Raw genomic sequence first — 18,969 nt, 5'->3', positions numbered from 1 at the left:
ATTATCTTGCACCAACCCCTATTTGCTGGTGAAACCTCTATCAACTCCTACACACTCACTGTGGTGTCACAAAAATGGCCGCCTTCTTTGCAAGAATCCACAGGTAATTCATGAACCCCACAATTCTTTGTGACTCAAATATTTATTCTAAATGCACTGTCTGTTTCACAACATTTGTCCACATCTAAAGCTTTAGTGCTTCTGTCCTATATGGCACTTGTCACATTTCTGCTTCTTTTCAAAGACAGCTTTCAAAGAAGGACATGACATTGTTTTCTCACAATTAAGGTTAGGTTTTGGTAAGTTCAACAAGATGCCCACTGTGCATTACAGCTAAGTCGTCAGACCGATTGTTCTAATGCAATGACTTGACACCTCTTTCAATAGCATCCAATGACAGCCAGGTAGCCCTTAATCCTCCCGGAATAAGGACAAATACAATTTGTAACTTGTCTGACAAAGACCTAAGAAGTTGTTTCCTTGGTGATGAGATCAATTCTCACCGCCAGGAAATCCCATCTTGTCCTTTTCCATTCACTTTAAAACTGAAAATTCCATATAATTGAAGTTCTTATAAACAAATACAAAACAAACCACACAGAACCTCAGAAAGAGTTTTCTGATAAAGGCAATCAGAAAGGATTGATCAGTCTTTCCGTCATTTCCAGCACATCCGACAACAGTCTCCAAAGAGAAACAGGTCCGTTTTGTCTGAATGACTTGACATCAACCAAGTTTGTTGGTGATGTTGCTTGACAGTAATTATAATGCACTGTTACATTGTTGAGGACAGCTGAGCATAAGCATGACTGCTGGCTGAATGTCAGAAGTTGCATTCAAACACGTGCCAGTACGAGACTGCAACTATAGCGCAGTGCGTCGGACTACTCGTCCATCCTGACATCTTCCAGGACCAGCTTTGGAAAGTGTGAAACCAACAAGTGCTTGCTTGCTCAGAAGGCAAAGATTGAATTGAGAAAAAGGCCCTTTCTTTTTGAACTGAATTGTCAAGCAGGGCGTCTACTGAGGTGTTTTGCTTGTGGAGTAACCAAGATACTCAGTAGTTGCAATGTAGTGGAACTATGTCTGTTGGCAGAGCCAGGACGTTATTCAGCCTACAGCCCTAGGGAAAGCTTGAGCGTCCATCCAAATTAACAGGCTGTGTGTTGCAGCAGCACAGAAGAGGCCTGTGCTTTGTGTACTTTTGAAGCTCCAAAGCACTTGTCCCACCCACTCTTTGTGTCCACTCTTGCATTTTCATGAGTCTGGGGAAATATTTGGATTTGAATATGAAGTTAAGAAAGTTACATGAGCTGAGGGATGAAAGTACTGAGTAAATTAGCTAACCAGATAGAAGTAAACATGAGACTAGCATTGAAGGAAGGACAGGAGTAATCAACGCCTCTGGGTGGGCTTGAACCACCAACCTTTCGGTTAACAGCCGAACGCGCTAGCCTATTGCGCCACAGAGACAACATGTGTGGAAAATACCATTCTGATTATAGTGCTTGTTGGTAAATGATGACATGTCATTTCTTATTTGAAATGGACTAAAAAGTCTGTTTGTGAGAGATTGCATTTGAATTGGTTTTTCATGCCACTTCATCCATTGAGGAAACAAAGTGTGCATCCCAGCTCGTCTGTGACCCATCTTCGACATGTTTGTTCAAGGGTGTCAGTTCCTCGTTAGTCTAGTGGACAGTATCTCCGCCTGTCACGCGGAAGACCAGGGTTCGATTCCCTGACGGGGAGAACCCTTTTCTAGTTCAGCCTTCAACTGGCTCCTAGAAAACACATTATCTTGCACCAACCCCTATTTGCTGGTGAAACCTCTATCAACTCCTACACACTCACTGTGGTGTCACAAAAATGGCCGCCTTCTTTGCAAGAATCAACAGGTAATTCATGAACCCCACAATTCTTTGTGACTCAAATATTTATTCTAAATGCACTGTCTGTTTCACAACATTTGTCCACATCTAAAGCTTTAGTGCTTCTGTCCTATATGGCACTTGTCACATTTCTGCTTCTTTTCAAAGACAGCTTTCAAAGAAGGACATGACATTGTTTTCTCACAATTAAGGTTAGGTTTTGGTAAGTTCAACAAGATGCCCACTGTGCATTACAGCTAAGTCGTCAGACCGATTGTTCTAATGCAATGACTTGACACCTCTTTCAATAGCATCCAATGACAGCCAGGTAGCCCTTAATCCTCCCGGAATAAGGACAAATACAATTTGTAACTTGTCTGACAAAGACCTAAGAAGTTGTTTCCTTGGTGATGAGATCAATTCTCACCGCCAGGAAATCCCATCTTGTCCTTTTCCATTCACTTTAAAACTGAAAATTCCATATAATTGAAGTTCTTATAAACAAATACAAAACAAACCACACAGAACCTCAGAAAGAGTTTTCTGATATAGGCAATCAGAAAGGATTGATCAGTCTTTCCGTCATTTCCAGCACATCCGACAACAGTCTCCAAAGAGAAACAGGTCCGTTTTGTCTGAATGACTTGACATCAACCAAGTTTGTTGGTGATGTTGCTTGACAGTAAATATAATGCACTGTTACATTGTTGAGGACAGCTGAGCATAAGCATGACTGCTGGCTGAATGTCAGAAGTTGCATTCAAACAGGTGCCAGTACGAGACTGCAACTATAGCGCAGTGCGTCGGACTCCTCGTCCATCCTGACATCTTCCAGGACCAGCTTTGGAAAGTGTGAAACTAACAAGTGCTTGCTTGCTCAGAAGGCAAAGATTGAATTGAGAAAAAGGCCCTTTCTTTTTGAACTGAATTGTCAAGCAGGGCGTCTACTGAGGTGTTTTGCTTGTGGAGTAACCAAGATACTCAGTAGTTGCAATGTAGTGGAACTATGTCTGTTGGCAGCGCCAGGACGTTATTCAGCCTACAGCCCTAGGGAAAGCTTGAGCGTCCATCCAAATTAACAGGCTGTGTGTTGCAGCAGCACAGAAGAGGCCTGTGCTTTGTGTACTTTTGAAGTTCCAAAGCACTTGTCCCACCCACTCTTTGTGTCCACTCTTGCATTTTCATGAGTCTGGGGAAATATTTGGATTTGAATATGAAGTTAAGAAAGTTACATGAGCTGAGGGATGAAAGTACTGAGTAAATTAGCTAACCAGATAGAAGTAAACATGAGACTAGCATTGAAGGAAGAACAGGAGTAATCAACGCCTCTGGGTGGGCTTGAACCACCAACCTTTCGGTTAACAGCCGAACGCGCTAGCCTATTGCGCCACAGAGACAACATGTGTGGAAAATACCATTCTGATTATAGTGCTTGTTGGTAAATGACGACATGTCATTTCTTATTTGAAATGGACTAAAAAGTCTGTTTGTGAGAGATTGCATTTGAATTGGTTTTTCATGCCACTTCATCCATTGAGGAAACAAAGTGTGCATCCCAGCTCGTCTGTGACCCATCTTCGACATGTTTGTTCAAGTGTGTCAGTTCCTCGTTAGTATAGTGGACAGTATCTCCGCCTGTCACGCGGAAGACCAGGGTTCGATTCCCTGACGGGGAGAGCCCTTTTCTAGTTCAGCCTTCAACTGGCTCCTAGAAAACACATTATCTTGCACCAACCCCTATTTGCTGGTGAAACCTCTATCAACTCCTACACACTCACTGTGGTGTCACAAAAATGGCCGCCTTCTTTGCAAGAATCCACAGGTAATTCATGAACCCCACAATTCTTTGTGACTCAAATATTTATTCTAAATGCACTGTCTGTTTCACAACATTTGTCCACATCTAAAGCTTTAGTGCTTCTGTCCTATATGGCACTTGTCACATTTCTGCTTCTTTTCAAAGACAGCTTTCAAAGAAGGACATGACATTGTTTTCTCACAATTAAGGTTAGGTTTTGGTAAGTTCAACAAGATGCCCACTGTGCATTACAGCTAAGTCGTCAGACCGATTGTTCTAATGCAATGACTTGACACCTCTTTCAATAGCATCCAATGACAGCCAGGTAGCCCTTAATCCTCCCGGAATAAGGACAAATACAATTTGTAACTTGTCTGACAAAGACCTAAGAAGTTGTTTCCTTGGTGATGAGATCAATTCTCACCGCCAGGAAATCCCATCTTGTCCTTTTCCATTCACTTTAAAACTGAAAATTCCATATAATTGAAGTTCTTATAAACAAATACAAAACAAACCACACAGAACCTCAGAAAGAGTTTTCTGATAAAGGCAATCAGAAAGGATTGATCAGTCTTTCCGTCATTTCCAGCACATCCGACAACAGTCTCCAAAGAGAAACAGGTCCGTTTTGTCTGAATGACTTGACATCAACCAAGTTTGTTGGTGATGTTGCTTGACAGTAATTATAATGCACTGTTACATTGTTGAGGACAGCTGAGCATAAGCATGACTGCTGGCTGAATGTCAGAAGTTGCATTCAAACACGTGCCAGTACGAGACTGCAACTATAGCGCAGTGCGTCGGACTACTCGTCCATCCTGACATCTTCCAGGACCAGCTTTGGAAAGTGTGAAACCAGCAAATGCTTGCTTGCTCAGAAGGCAAAGATTGAATTGAGAAAAAGGCCCTTTCTTTTTGAACTGAATTGTCAAGCAGGGCGTCTACTGAGGTGTTTTGCTTGTGGAGTAACCAAGATACTCAGTAGTTGCAATGTAGTGGAACTATGTCTGTTGGCAGAGCCAGGACGTTATTCAGCCTACAGCCCTAGGGAAAGCTTGAGCGTCCACCCAAATTAACAGGCTGTGTGTTGCAGCAGCACAGAAGAGGCCTGTGCTTTGTGTACTTTTGAAGCTCCAAAGCACTTGTCCCACCCACTCTTTGTGTCCACTCTTGCATTTTCATGAGTCTGGGGAAATATTTGGATTTGAATATGAAGTTAAGAAAGTTACATGAGCTGAGGGATGAAAGTACTGAGTAAATTAGCTAACCAGATAGAAGTAAACATGAGACTAGGATTGAAGGAAGGACAGGAGTAACCAACGCCTCTGGGTGGGCTTGAACCACCAACCTTTCGGTTAACAGCCGAACGCGCTAGCCTATTGCGCCACAGAGACAACATGTGTGGAAAATACCATTCTGATTATAGTGCTTGTTGGTAAATGATGACATGTCATTTCTTATTTGAAATGGACTAAAAAGTCTGTTTGTGAGAGATTGCATTTGAATTGGTTTTTCATGCCACTTCATCCATTGAGGAAACAAAGTGTGCATCCCAGCTCGTCTGTGACCCATGTTCGACATGTTTGTTCAAGTGTGTCAGTTCCTCGTTAGTCTAGTGGACAGTATCTCCGCCTGTCACGCGGGGGCCAGCCGTATATACCTGTAACACGGAACAGCCAATCAAATTGCAGCTACTGCAGCATAGTCAGCCAATCAAACTGTGGCTTGTGTAGCGCTGTCCAAGCTGATGAAATCCTTTGGTCCCGAGTTCGAACCCCGGTTAGAGTGATGTCAGTCAGAAGTTGTGGTATAATAAATGTTTTTGTTAAACTGAATATGACATTTCATAATTATTGTTTTCTACTTCTGTCTCTCCTTGTTCCAAATAACAGTCATGATCTGTTGCTCATTTCAATTTCAACTATGTTTTATTAAGAAATCAACATGAAAATAAATAAAACACAGTATTTAACACAAAATGTACCAAAATGTTCAACCATGGATTTACAATTGAAGGGCAGAAGGGTTTAAACAGGCAAAACTTTAATACAAGTATTTTAAAGGTGTAAAATGAATTGAGGAAGTAGTAAATATGTTTGCTTTTTCTATCAAAACTAAACACTAATAATAAATATGTAAGAAAATTGTATTCACAAAATAGATTTCACAAACTAAATTACAAATATTTTCACATTGATAGATAACACCACGAGTTCTATCATAATCAGTGTGTTATCAGAAGAGAACTTAATACAGGCAAACATATAGACAGGTTTAGCAGAGATTTTGACGTTTTACACTTATTTCTCATCCAATATGACAAGCTGAGGTAAAATGAGACAAAAGTGGTCAAAACAGCAACATCTTTTGATAACAAATAGAACAGACATAAAAGCTATCTCTTTCCCTCTTCTGCTTGCCGGCCAGCAGCCCACCTCATCTTTTCAGCCTCATAAAAAGGAGACTGAGAGAACTCCTCCCAGGTCATTTCTTGAGTCATCCCATTTGCCCGGTGGAGGGACAAGACTCTGGCAGGACAGTAAACATACTTCCCCACAACACCAGGGAACCCGGTGTGTATGTGTGGACTCTCTGGACCTTGTTTCAGTGGTTTGTGGCAGAACCTGCACAGACGCCCACTGGGATGCTGCTCCCTTGCCTTTCTTTTCTGTCGGTCCTCCAAAACCTTTCTGCATTGTGCAGACCTCTGCTTTGCAGCCTTTAACTCTCTCTCAAAAAATGGCGTGGCAGCAAAGTCTGCAAATGGCATCCTGGGGTTTGTAAGGCCTTCTGCTGCATAGATCTGGAGTACTTTTTTGGAGCAGTAGAAGTATCTCACATCCCCAGACTGATAAAAGAAATGAACAGAAGATCCATCACCAAGGTAACGAGACTTTGGCTGCCCACAAGCAAGACAGTTCCTTGTCATTTTTTTTTCAGGTTTCTGCTGTTGTTGCTGCAGACCTACAATCTCCTTCACCATTTTTTCAACGTCAGTCTTCGTTAAAGGAGCTTCATCTGGTTTAGAGCTGGGGGGGTTCACTGGAGCAGGAGGGAGAGTCACAACTGGCACAGTGACAGTTTCACTGCCTTCAGTGAGTTTATGCCACAGCTGCTGGGTTTCCAAAAGTTTTTCGGGACTAGTGTTCATAGACGAACTTCTGTTAATCATCTTCGCCATGTGCTTCACGTAGCGGGAGATGTGCTGTTTAGTGGTGGGGTGGAGGAGGCTGTTGGGATTCCTGGAGGCAGTTTGAACAAGGGCGGCATACTCTGCGTCTACCTTGCTCAGAAAGTCCTTTTGTCCATGGTGCTTTGCCAGAAGGACATCAATGGCATCTCTCATTGGATTTGTCCAACGAGAATGGTCCAGGACAAAAAGCAGACCCCCTGCTTTGATAGGACCAGTGCGAGCTGCGCGTGGAGAGGCAGCAAAAGGCAGTGGTGGTGGTGTCGTTGAGACATCTGATGGAGAGGAAAAAAGAGAAAAGTTAACCCTTCTCACTTCTCTTTCCTTGAATGCAATGCACAAATAAATTAAAAAAGGCTGAAAATTTGAACTAAATTACCTTTCACTTCAGGGGCTTGGGTCATTGCTAGTGAGTCATCAGCAACCACACCTAAGACATTATCCTGAAACATTGGACCATTCAGTTAGTTTAAACTTGTTATGTAGCTGCAGTTTTATTGTAATAGAGTGAGGATGTTTGTTACAACAAACTTACATGAGCAGAGTGTTCTTCTCCATGTTCTTCAGGCAGGTCGATGACTGTTTCATTGGAAGGAGGTGGTTCTGGAGACAAACGCTCTTCTTCCTCAACAACCGGGTCTCTCTGAGACTTGTGTTTGTCCCAGTGAAGAGGAACCGGACGGCAGCCAGGCTCCACATACTGCAGTCCAAACCTTTCCCCAGTGTCGGCCTGTGACAAGACTAAGGCAGGGTACTTAGCTTGTCCTGTCACTTCCTTTGACAGTTTGTTCAGCTGTACAATCAGAGCTGGATTAAAAACTGAAGGAAGCTTCAGACCAGGTTGCTTCAGGCTCACAAGGCGCTGGAAGTTCCACCGAGCTACTCCAGTCATGCCTTGGGCCTGGAAAAGTTCTGTCGAGACCTGATTTCCTGTCACCCATTTGGACTGGTGGAAATGAAATCCCTCCTGCTGGGATGTTCCTCGCACCGGGATCCAGATCGGTACCGCTGCCGCTTCCCCCTTGATGTGGTTCAGCTGTAACGTGCCACCGTGTCTGTAGAGGATCCCGTCTCCCACCTCCGGGTCGCTCAGACAGCCCCTGAGGATGTGAACGCGCTGAATCCTCCACACTTTCAGCATTGTTGCCTTAAACAGTGGTATGCCATCTGGATCCGATTCCAAAAAGAACCTCTTCAGAACACTCTCCACCCGCACCAGCAGCTCTCTGGGTTCTGGGATCTTGGTGCGGCAGTGCTCCCTGATGTGCTGCTTTGTGGGGTTAGCTGGCTGGATCCCACAGAAGGTGTAGGCCTCCTTCAGCCTCTGAAGATCGGTTTGGTCCACCACACAAAAAGCTGCCGAAAGGAACTTGCAGAAGGAGCTGTGAAGTGGATGATGCTCTGAGATGCACTCCCTGGTGAACCGCCGCATGCAGTGAAACAAGTCCAGCTTGATGCTTATTTCTCTGTTGTATTTGGTACGGGATGCACATCTATTGGTGAAGTCTCCAGATGTTGCTTCACCCACTATAGCCTCTGTGGTCTTCCAGGAATCCCAGAGAAGATGCTCCTGAGGCTGGGAGTTTGGGATCCTGAATGGAGAGCAGCAATCCCTGTCCATGCACACAGGTAAAGCACCTTTTAATTGTTTATTGTGCAAATAAAGGGATTGTTTTTAAAACAATATTTACTTATGTTTTTCACGTTTTTACTGTTGAAACCATTAAATTAGAAGTAAAATGAACAAAGTTTTGTCTCACCTGTCAACCCACTGGTACTTTGCTTTTGGCAGCGCTGCAGAAATGTAACGCCGGGACAGCCCGTCGTACATTGGCTCCAGAGACTTGTCGCTTTCTGACTGCAGCATCACCCAGGACAAAATCATCCAGTTTTCATTCATAACTGCATAAGATGACATTGTGCCTGATGCCAGGACAACCTTCCGTGCCACCTTTCGGGTGTGGTCAGCCCTCAAGACCTCACCAAAAGTGCCTTGAAGGAGCAGATTGAGCGTGCCCTCCTCCCTATGGTACTCCTGAATGAGGCAGTCCACCAGGTAGTGTGAAGTCACTGTTACCCCACACCAGCCATCTATGTCTGTATACCCACCAAAAGGATCTGGTGTGGATGTTTTCCTCATTGCCCCCGTGATTGTCTGCTGGCCATATAGTCCGCTCTCTCCATCCAGAACATTCTTCACTGTCCCCAGATAAGCCACGTGTGCACGCTCGTATCTTAGGTGAAGAGCTTCATTTAGCTGATTGGCCATATCACCTGGAGACTTTGCTGTACGCCGCAGCTCATCCATCACAGTCTTGCATACTGCCTTTTTGTGGGTCAGGAAGGCTGGAAAAATCTCCTGAAAACGACGAGGCAGCATGTCCATCCATGAAGGTTTGTCTGCAAACCAGTGCTTCTTGCAGACTTTACAGGTCAGCCGAGAAGCAAGTATGTAGTACTGACCACTTGTGCCAATTATGACACGGGGCCGACCTGTTCCAGAGGAGACCACGAGGGGTTTTGGGCAGCCATGCAGACACGGGAGGGGGTAGTTGTTACGCACTCTTTCCATTATTGCATGGTCTGGTTTCCAGATAAAAAAAGGATGGAGGTGAAAGTACTTTGGGGATGGTAGCTCATAAATTGAGTCAATGAGTTCCGGCTGAGGTGGGTTACGCCACAAGGAGATCATATTCATGGCATGTCTTACAGGTGGAGACCCAGGCCACAGTCCTAAGGCTTCCATCTCTGTTTTCATCCAGATCCTCTGCTGGGGAGAGCAGTTCCAGCTGCTAACATCCTGGTCATAAGATGGAAGTGGTGAAGCAGCAGGCGTTGGCTGAAAGTGAGCAGGAGAAGGAGCTGCAGACTGAGCTGAGGGTCTTCCAACGACTGCTGCAAAAATAAAAAAATACCTTGAGTTGTTGTTGAATAAAATATTATCTCAAAGTCCAAATGAATACAGTACTTTGCATTTTTGTCAAAGTTAATGCACTGACTGTAGGTTTTATCCTGGACACGTTGAGGCAGTTCCAAAGCGAGCAACTCTGGTGGTACTGGCAGAGGAGTCTTCACTGGAGCTGAAGTAACTGGTGAAAAAGACAGTCAGAAACAGACAGGAAGCTGCAGCAGAGTAAAGCTGACAAATGATCCTCAACACTCACCTGCATGTGTGGCAGCAGGACAGCTGGACCTCTCAGGCTGGTCTGGATTCAGATCAACAGAAATATCCATCAGTAATGGCCAAATCATTGACAGTTCTTTGGTAGTAACTGTGCAAAACACTCAAAACCATGCAAGAAAACATGCTCAATAGAACAGGTGTGGTATGAAAATCAATAAATTAACTATTAGTTTCATCTTTTTATCTTTTGATTGACCAGGAAAGGTTCCATTATGATGTAATAATCCATGTGTAACCACTTTACTCTGACGTGTTAAGACATGTACTTTTGTTGTAATTCTGCTTTTTAAGACTGGTTTCCTTCAATCATTTTCATACCAAACCTATAACCAAACCCATGCAAATAACATAAGTCTGTACTTACCCTCGACGACGAACAATGAATACCTTCAGCATCATAAAAGCAGTCAAACAAAACACCTGCATTAGAACAGGCCTGAACGTGGCCAACCAGCAAACAGAGGAAAGGAAAAGGTGATCCTGGTTTACGACAGAACCATCAGGTACCAGCGGCGGCGGTGGCAGTGGCAGCAGCAGCATCTAGACCTTTACTCAGTGAACCTGAAAGAAAATAAACCAATGAATATTCTTCTTTTTGAACAGACACATTTAAAAGTGCTGAGTGTAAAGAAAGGACTGATCTAAGACTAACATGTAGTCTAATATCAGTTTTTCAACTACCAGTACTACTACTCCACATACAGAAACATAACACGTGATGCATGATGTGTGCACGTTGGTGCTGCTCACTTGGTTGGGTTGGGATTGTTTCTAAACATGTTGGGCCTGTCATCTTCTTCACTAAATGTCTCTGCTCTTTAGTAAAAAAAATAAGAAAACAGGTTTGAATTAGAAGTAGTAATTAACACTCAGTGTGTACTTGTGTGTGATTTAGTTTTACCTTGTAAAGGGAGGAGTTTGGATGGAGAGACAGAAAGCATCATTCTCTCCAACTCTTCATCATCTTCCATCTCTAACGAAGATACTGAAAAGATGGGAAACATCATTTCTACCATCTTTCCTAACATCAGCATTAACGTCTAGTCTGCCACAGACCTGGAGGACTAGAAGAAGGTTTAGTAAGAGCAGGTTCTGAAGAGCTCTGAGTCTGAGCCTCTTTCTTCTTCAGGTACTGCTGGAGCAGGAACATTTTGCTGCCTGAAACACACTGTTTCCTGAGGATAAATGATGCATATCCATCTTCTCTTTTCTCCCAGACATCCTTCCAGGTCTTCTTAGAATGCACACCAAATCCAACCAGCTGGTTGTCCTCACTACTTGAAGGTGGCTCCACTGATCTTTCAGCTAAACAGTTTCTCAGATCTCTGATTTCGTGAAAGTGTCGGGTATAATCCAGAAATGAAAAGAGACTCTCCTTCTTTGGTCCCTCGGCATTAAAGAGTCCAGCTCTCTCCTCTTCCTCAACCTTGTTAATTAAATAAATGGTGTAGCCAATATCATTTTCTAGCAGCCACCGAAAGGACTTCCCCTTGTATTTGCCAAATTGAAGAACATACTCCCCCAACACCTCCTGCCTGTCAGATGTATCTCCACCCCTAATGAAGACTTTTGACAGGGCGTTTTCCTTCACTTTTTCCTCTCTCTGGGGAGCAGACTTGTCCTGGAGCTCAGGATTTTTTTTGATCCTCTTGGCTTCATCTGAAGGGTCCTGCCTGAGAAACCCAGTTGGGCCTCGTCTGAAGCTCACGCAGATTTTTCCAGGAAAAATTAATTTCCTCTTCATTCTGGAGATCTATAACCAAAGATACATTTATTGTCGTTAGTGGGTGAAGTAGCCCAGGTCTACTGTAACTCAAAAATAGTTAAAAAAAAACAACAACATACAAATATATATATATATATATATATATATATATATATATATATATATATATATATATATATATATATATATATATATATATATATATATATATATATATGTGTGTGTGTGTGTGTGTGTAAATGCACATATAGATATTATTAAAGTTATCTACCTTTGGTAAAATTCAAAAGCTTTTGAAAACACACACAAACTATCATGACTAAGTTTGAAGAGGTTTTTCATCTCTTACGAGTAGCCGTATCCTCACCGCTGGAGTTTCAGACCTTTCATGCTCAACAAAAAATAACGGGAAGAGAAATGTCTTCAAACTAGGAACAGTTTTTTTTTTAACTTTTTACTTACATCAGACTTTAACTTGACTTTAACTTGTTGTGCTCTTGTGTTTTAACAGCGATCGGATCAAATCTGGCCGCAGGATTATTGTTGTTTTGTCTTCCTAAAGGCTCTTCCTGTGAAAACCTTACTACTAAGACGATGTGGAAACAGCGCCCCCAAAATCTCGCTAGTGGTGAAAAAGTATATTACATCCGTAGTGTTAAGAACTACCATAGAGAATGAATGAGAAAAGTTAAGAGAGTTAAGCTTAACCATTTTCGGCTCCCGCGCGGGAGACCAGGGTTCGATTCCCTGACGGGGAGAGTCCTTTTCTAGTTCAGCCTTCAACTGGCTCCTAGAAAACACATTATCTTGCACCAACCCCTATTTGCTGGTGAAACCTCTATCAACTCCTACACACTCACTGTGGTGTCACAAAAATGGCCGCCTTCTTTGCAAGAATCAACAGGTAATTCATGAACCCCACAATTCTTTGTGACTCAAATATTTATTCTAAATGCACTGTCTGTTTCACAACATTTGTCCACATCTAAAGCTTTAGTGCTTCTGTCCTATATGGCACTTGTCACATTTCTGCTTCTTTTCAAAGACAGCTTTCAAAGAAGGACATGACATTGTTTTCTCACAATTAAGGTTAGGTTTTGGTAAGTTCAACAAGATGCCCACTGTGCATTACAGCTAAGTCGTCAGACCGATTGTTCTAATGCAATGACTTGACACCTCTTTCAATAGCATCCAATGACAGCCAGGTAGCCCTTAATCCTCCCGGAATAAGGACAAATACAATTTGTAACTTGTCTGACAAAGACCTAAGAAGTTGTTTCCTTGGTGATGAGATCAATTCTCACCGCCAGGAAATCCCATCTTGTCCTTTTCCATTCACTTTAAAACTGAAAATTCCATATAATTGAAGTTCTTATAAACAAATACAAAACAAACCACACAGAACCTCAGAAAGAGTTTCCTGATAAAGGCAATCAGAAAGGATTGATCAGTCTTTCCGTCATTTCCAGCACATCCGACAACAGTCTCCAAAGAGAAACAGGTCCGTTTTGTCTGAATGACTTGACATCAACAGAGTTTGTTGGTGATGTTGTTTGACAGTAAATATAATGCACTGTTACATTGTTGAGGACAGCTGAGCATAAGCATGACTGCTGGCTGAATGTCAGAAGTTGCATTCAAACAGGTGCCAGTACGAGACTGCAACTATAGCGCAGTGCGTCGGACTCCTCGTCCATCCTGACATCTTCCAGGACCAGCTTTGGAAAGTGTGAAACTAACAAGTGCTTGCTTGCTCAGAAGGCAAAGATTGAATTGAGAAAAAGGCCCTTTCTTTTTGAACTGAATTGTCAAGCAGGGCGTCTACTGAGGTGTTTTGCTTGTGGAGTAACCAAGATACTCAGTAGTTGCAATGTAGTGGAACTATGTCTGTTGGCAGCGCCAGGACGTTCTTCAGCCTACAGCCCTAGGGAAAGCTTGAGCGTCCATCCAAATTAACAGGCTGTGTGTTGCAGCAGCACAGAAGAGGCCTGTGCTTTGTGTACTTTAGAAGCTCCAAAGCACTTGTCCCACCCACTCTTTGTGTCCACTCTTGCATTTTCATGAGTCTGGGGAAATATTTGGATTTGAATATGAAGTTAAGGAAGTTACATGAGCTGAGGGATCAAAGTACTGAGTAAATTAGCTAACCAGATAGAAGTAAACATGAGACTAGGATTGAAGGAAGGACAGGAGTAACCAACGCCTCTGGGTGGGCTTGAACCACCAACCTTTCGGTTAACAGCCGAACGCGCTAGCCTATTGCGCCACAGAGACAACATGTGTGGAAAATACCATTCTGATTATAGTGCTTGTTGGTAAATGATGACATGTCATTTCTTATTTGAAATGGACTAAAAAGTCTGTTTGTGAGAGATTGCATTTGAATTGGTTTTTCATGCCACTTCATCCATTGAGGAAACAAAGTGTGCATCCCAGCTCGTCTGTGAGCCATCTTCGACATGTTTGTTCAAGTGTGTCAGTTCCTCGTTAGTCTAGTGGACAGTATCTCCGCCTGTCACGCGGAAGACCAGGGTTCGATTCCCTGACGGGGAGAACCCTTTTCTAGTTCAGCCTTCAACTGGCTCCTAGAAAACACATTATCTTGCACCAACCCCTATTTGCTGGTGAAACCTCTATCAACTCCTACACACTCACTGTGGTGTCACAAAAATGGCCGCCTTCTTTGCAAGAATCAACAGGTAATTCATGAACCCCACAATTCTTTGTGACTCAAATATTTATTCTAAATGCACTGTCTGTTTCACAACATTTGTCCACATCTAAAGCTTTAGTGCTTCTGTCCTATATGGCACTTGTCACATTTCTGCTTCTTTTCAAAGACAGCTTTCAAAGAAGGACATGACATTGTTTTCTCACAATTAAGGTTAGGTTTTGGTAAGTTCAACAAGATGCCCACTGTGCATTACAGCTAAGTCGTCAGACCGATTGTTCTAATGCAATGACTTGACACCTCTTTCAATAGCATCCAATGACAGCCAGGTAGCCCTTTATCCTCCCGGAATATGGACAAATACAATTTGTAACTTGTCTGACAAAGACCTAAGAAGTTGTTTCCTTGGTGATGAGATCAATTCTCACCGCCAGGAAATCCCATCTTGTCCTTTTACATTTACTTTAAAACTGAAAATTCCATATAATTGAAGTTCTTATAAACAAATACAAAACAAACCACACAGAACCTCAGAAAGAGTTTTCTGATAAAGGCAATCAGAAAGGATTGATCAGTCTTTCCGTCATTTCCAGCACATCCGACAACAGTCTCCAAAGAGAAACAGGTCCGTTTTGTCTGAATGACTTGACATCAACCAAGTTTGTTGGTGATGTTGCTTGACAGTAATTATAATGCACTGTTACATTGTTGAGGACAGCTGAGCATAAGCATGACTGCTGGCTGAATGTCAGAAGTTGCATTCAAACACGTGCCAGTACGAGACTGCAACTATAGCGCAGTGCGTCGGACTACTCGTCCATCCTGACATCTTCCAGGACCAGCTTTGGAAAGTGTGAAACCAACAAGTGCTTGCTTGCTCAGAAGGCAAAGATTGAATTGAGAAAAAGGCCCTTTCTTTTTGAACTGAATTGTCAAGCAGGGCGTCTACTGAGGTGTTTTGCTTGTGGAGTAACCAAGATACTCAGTAGTTGCAATGTAGTGGAACTATGTCTGTTGGCAGAGCCAGGACGTTATTCAGCCTACAGCCCTAGGGAAAGCTTGAGCGTCCATCCAAATTAACAGGCTGTGTGTTGCAGCAGCACAGAAGAGGCCTGTGCTTTGTGTACTTTTGAAGCTCCAAAGCACTTGTCCCACCCACTCTTTGTGTCCACTCTTGCATTTTCATGAGTCTGGGGAAATATTTGGATTTGAATATGAAGTTAAGAAAGTTACATGAGCTGAGGGATGAAAGTACTGAGTAAATTAGCTAACCAGATAGAAGTAAACATGAGACTAGCAATGAAGGAAGGACAGGAGTAATCAACGCCTCTGGGTGGGCTTGAACCACCAACCTTTTGGTTAACAGCCGAACGCGCTAGCCTATTGCGCCACAGAGACAACATGTGTGGAAAATACCATTCTGATTATAGTGCTTGTTGGTAAATGATGACATGTCATTTCTTATTTGAAATGGACTAAAAAGTCTGTTTGTGAGAGATTGCATTTGAATTGGTTTTTCATGCCACTTCATCCATTGAGGAAACAAAGTGTGCATCCCAGCTCGTCTGTGACCCATGTTCGACATGTTTGTTCAAGTGTGTCAGTTCCTCGTTAGTATAGTGGACAGTATCTCCGCCTGTCACACGGAAGACCAGGGTTCGATTCTCTGACGGGGAGAGCCCTTTTCTAGTTCAGCCTTCAACTGGCTCCTAGAAAACACATTATCTTGCACCAACCCTTATTTGCTGGTGAAACCTCTATCAACTCCTACACACTCACTGTGGTGTCACAAAAATGGCCGCCTTCTTTGCAAGAATCAACAGGTAATTCATGAACCCCACAATTCTTTGTGACTCAAATATTTATTCTAAATGCACTGTCTGTTTCACAACATTTGTCCACATCTAAAGCTTTAGTGCTTCTGTCCTATATGGCACTTGTCACATTTCTGCTTCTTTTCAAAGACAGCTTTCAAAGAAGGACATGACATTGTTTTCTCACAATTAAGGTTAGGTTTTGGTAAGTTCAACAAGATGCCCACTGTGCATTACAGCTAAGTCGTCAGACCGATTGTTCTAATGCAATGACTTGACACCTCTTTCAATAGCATCCAATGACAGCCAGGTAGCCCTTAATCCTCCCGGAATAAGGACAAATACAATTTGTAACTTGTCTGACAAAGACCTAAGAAGTTGTTTCCTTGGTGATGAGATCAATTCTCACCGCCAGGAAATCCCATCTTGTCCTTTTCCATTCACTTTAAAACTGAAAATTCCATATAATTGAAGTTCTTATAAACAAATACAAAACAAACCACACAGAACCTCAGAAAGAGTTTTCTGATAAAGGCAATCAGAAAGGATTGATCAGTCTTTCCGTCATTTCCAGCACATCCGACAACAGTCTCCAAAGAGAAACAGGTCCGTTTTGTCTGAATGACTTGACATCAACCAAGTTTGTTGGTGATGTTGCTTGACAGTAAATATAATGCACTGTTACATTGTTGAGGACAGCTGAGCATAAGCATGACTGCTGGCTGAATGTCAGAAGTTGCATTCAAACAGGTGCCAGTACGAGACTGCAACTATAGCGCAGTGCGTCGGACTCCTCGTCCATCCTGACATCTTCCAGGACCAGCTTTGGAAAGTGTGAAACTAACAAGTGCTTGCTTGCTCAGAAGGCAAAGATTGAATTGAGAAAAAGGCCCTTTCTTTTTGAACTGAATTGTCAAGCAGGGCGTCTACTGAGGTGTTTTGCTTGTGGAGTAACCAAGATACTCAGTAGTTGCAATGTAGTGGAACTATGTCTGTTGGCAGCGCCAGGACGTTCTTCAGCCTACAGCCCTAGGGAAAGCTTGAGCGTCCATCCAAATTAACAGGCTGTGTGTTGCAGCAGCACAGAAGAGGCCTGTGCTTTGTGTACTTTTGAAGTTCCAAAGCACTTGTCCCACCCACTCTTTGTGTCCACTCTTGCATTTTCATGAGTCTGGGGAAATATTTGGATTTGAATATGAAGTTAAGAAAGTTACATGAGCTGAGGGATGAAAGTACTGAGTAAATTAGCTAACCAGATAGAAGTAAACATGAGACTAGCAATGAAGGAAGGACAGGAGTAATCAACGCCTCTGGGTGGGCTTGAACCACCAACCTTTTGGTTAACAGCCGAACGCGCTAGCCTATTGCGCCACAGAGACAACATGTGTGGAAAATACCATTCTGATTATAGTGCTTGTTGGTAAATGATGACATGTCATTTCTTATTTGAAATGGACTAAAAAGTCTGTTTGTGAGAGATTGCATTTGAATTGGTTTTTCATGCCACTTCATCCATTGAGGAAACAAAGTGTGCATCCCAGCTCGTCTGTGACCCATCTTCGACATGTTTGTTCAAGTGTGTCAGTTCCTCGTTAGTATAGTGGACAGTATCTCCGCCTGTCACACGGAAGACCAGGGTTCGATTCTCTGACGGGGAGAGCCCTTTTCTAGTTCAGCCTTCAACTGGCTCCTAGAAAACACATTATCTTGCACCAACCCTTATTTGCTGGTGAAACCTCTATCAACTCCTACACACTCACTGTGGTGTCACAAAAATGGCCGCCTTCTTTGCAAGAATCAACAGGTAATTCATGAACCCCACAATTCTTTGTGACTCAAATATTTATTCTAAATGCACTGTCTGTTTCACAACATTTGTCCACATCTAAAGCTTTAGTGCTTCTGTCCTATATGGCACTTGTCACATTTCTGCTTCTTTTCAAAGACAGCTTTCAAAGAAGGACATGACATTGTTTTCTCACAATTAAGGTTAGGTTTTGGTAAGTTCAACAAGATGCCCACTGTGCATTACAGCTAAGTCGTCAGACCGATTGTTCTAATGCAATGACTTGACACCTCTTTCAACAGCATCCAATGACAGCCAGGTAGCCCTTAATCCTCCCGGAATAAGGACAAATACAATTTGTAACTTGTCTGACAAAGACCTAAGAAGTTGTTTCCTTGGTGATGAGATCAATTCTCACCGCCAGGAAATCCCATCTTGTCCTTTTCCATTCACTTTAAAACTGAAAATTCCATATAATTGAAGTTCTTATAAACAAATACAAAACAAACCACACAGAACCTCAGAAAGAGTTTTCTGATAAAGGCAATCAGAAAGGATTGATCAGTCTTTCCGTCATTTCCAGCACATCCGACAACAGTCTCCAAAGAGAAACAGGTCCGTTTTGTCTGAATGACTTGACATCAACCAAGTTTGTTGGTGATGTTGCTTGACAGTAAATATAATGCACTGTTACATTGTTGAGGACAGCTGAGCATAAGCATGACTGCTGGCTGAATGTCAGAAGTTGCATTCAAACAGGTGCCAGTACGAGACTGCAACTATAGCGCAGTGCGTCGGACTCCTCGTCCATCCTGACATCTTCCAGGACCAGCTTTGGAAAGTGTGAAACTAACAAGTGCTTGCTTGCTCAGAAGGCAAAGATTGAATTGAGAAAAAGGCCCTTTCTTTTTGAACTGAATTGTCAAGCA

At 42.8% G+C, this 18,969-nt stretch overlaps 1 protein-coding gene, 1 long non-coding RNA gene and 8 other non-coding genes across 10 annotated transcripts; 2 read left to right on the top strand and 8 right to left on the bottom strand.

The window, feature by feature from the left end:
- Positions 1-1,399: 1,399 nt before the first annotated feature.
- Positions 1,400-1,473, bottom strand: trnan-guu (transfer RNA asparagine (anticodon GUU)). Its single transcript has one exon. It is a non-coding gene; the product is annotated as a tRNA-Asn (tRNA).
- A 1,721-nt stretch (positions 1,474-3,194) lies between these two features.
- trnan-guu (transfer RNA asparagine (anticodon GUU)) lies at positions 3,195-3,268 on the bottom strand. Its single transcript has one exon. It is a non-coding gene; the product is annotated as a tRNA-Asn (tRNA).
- Positions 3,269-3,475: 207 nt separating this feature from the next.
- trnad-guc (transfer RNA aspartic acid (anticodon GUC)) lies at positions 3,476-3,547 on the top strand. Its single transcript has one exon. It is a non-coding gene; the product is annotated as a tRNA-Asp (tRNA).
- Positions 3,548-4,989: 1,442 nt separating this feature from the next.
- Positions 4,990-5,063, bottom strand: trnan-guu (transfer RNA asparagine (anticodon GUU)). Its single transcript has one exon. It is a non-coding gene; the product is annotated as a tRNA-Asn (tRNA).
- A 511-nt stretch (positions 5,064-5,574) lies between these two features.
- On the bottom strand, positions 5,575-10,245 carry LOC144995538 (uncharacterized). Its single transcript, XM_078955269.1, has 6 exons — positions 10,024-10,245; positions 9,859-9,948; positions 8,620-9,754; positions 7,395-8,472; positions 7,239-7,302; positions 5,575-7,134 (listed from the first exon to the last, which is right to left on the bottom strand). The coding sequence occupies exons 1-6, from the start codon at positions 10,109-10,111 to the stop codon at positions 6,065-6,067; spliced, it is 3,525 nt and encodes a 1,174-aa protein (XP_078811395.1). The 5' UTR covers positions 10,112-10,245; the 3' UTR covers positions 5,575-6,064.
- A 162-nt stretch (positions 10,246-10,407) lies between these two features.
- On the bottom strand, positions 10,408-12,365 carry LOC144995539 (uncharacterized). Its single transcript, XR_013659102.1, has 5 exons — positions 12,232-12,365; positions 11,100-11,796; positions 10,945-11,028; positions 10,794-10,859; positions 10,408-10,604 (listed from the first exon to the last, which is right to left on the bottom strand). It is a non-coding gene; the product is annotated as an uncharacterized LOC144995539 (long non-coding RNA).
- A 1,604-nt stretch (positions 12,366-13,969) lies between these two features.
- On the bottom strand, positions 13,970-14,043 carry trnan-guu (transfer RNA asparagine (anticodon GUU)). The gene has a single exon. It is a non-coding gene; the product is annotated as a tRNA-Asn (tRNA).
- A 207-nt stretch (positions 14,044-14,250) lies between these two features.
- On the top strand, positions 14,251-14,322 carry trnad-guc (transfer RNA aspartic acid (anticodon GUC)). The gene has a single exon. It is a non-coding gene; the product is annotated as a tRNA-Asp (tRNA).
- A 1,442-nt stretch (positions 14,323-15,764) lies between these two features.
- Positions 15,765-15,838, bottom strand: trnan-guu (transfer RNA asparagine (anticodon GUU)). Its single transcript has one exon. It is a non-coding gene; the product is annotated as a tRNA-Asn (tRNA).
- A 1,721-nt stretch (positions 15,839-17,559) lies between these two features.
- trnan-guu (transfer RNA asparagine (anticodon GUU)) lies at positions 17,560-17,633 on the bottom strand. The gene has a single exon. It is a non-coding gene; the product is annotated as a tRNA-Asn (tRNA).
- Positions 17,634-18,969: the final 1,336 nt, after the last annotated feature.

This window comes from Oryzias latipes, chromosome 11 (assembly GCF_053564925.1).
Source record: "Oryzias latipes strain Hd-rR chromosome 11, Olatipes_Hd-rR_3.1".
Lineage (NCBI taxonomy): Eukaryota > Metazoa > Chordata > Actinopteri > Beloniformes > Adrianichthyidae > Oryzias > Oryzias latipes.
This window is presented reverse-complemented; position numbering and strand designations above follow the sequence as displayed.

Excerpts from the sequence above, each read along its gene's own strand:
- LOC144995538 (XM_078955269.1), bottom strand. The coding sequence starts at position 10,111 with ATGATTTGGCCATTACTGATGGATATTTCTGTTGATCTGAATCCAGAC. Across the intron at positions 7,303-7,394 it reads GAGAAGAACACTCTGCTCAT|GATAATGTCTTAGGTGTGGT; the intron begins GTAAGTTTGTTG and ends CCAATGTTTCAG. Across the intron at positions 7,135-7,238 it reads CCAAGCCCCTGAAGTGAAAG|ATGTCTCAACGACACCACCA; the intron begins GTAATTTAGTTC and ends CCTCTCCATCAG.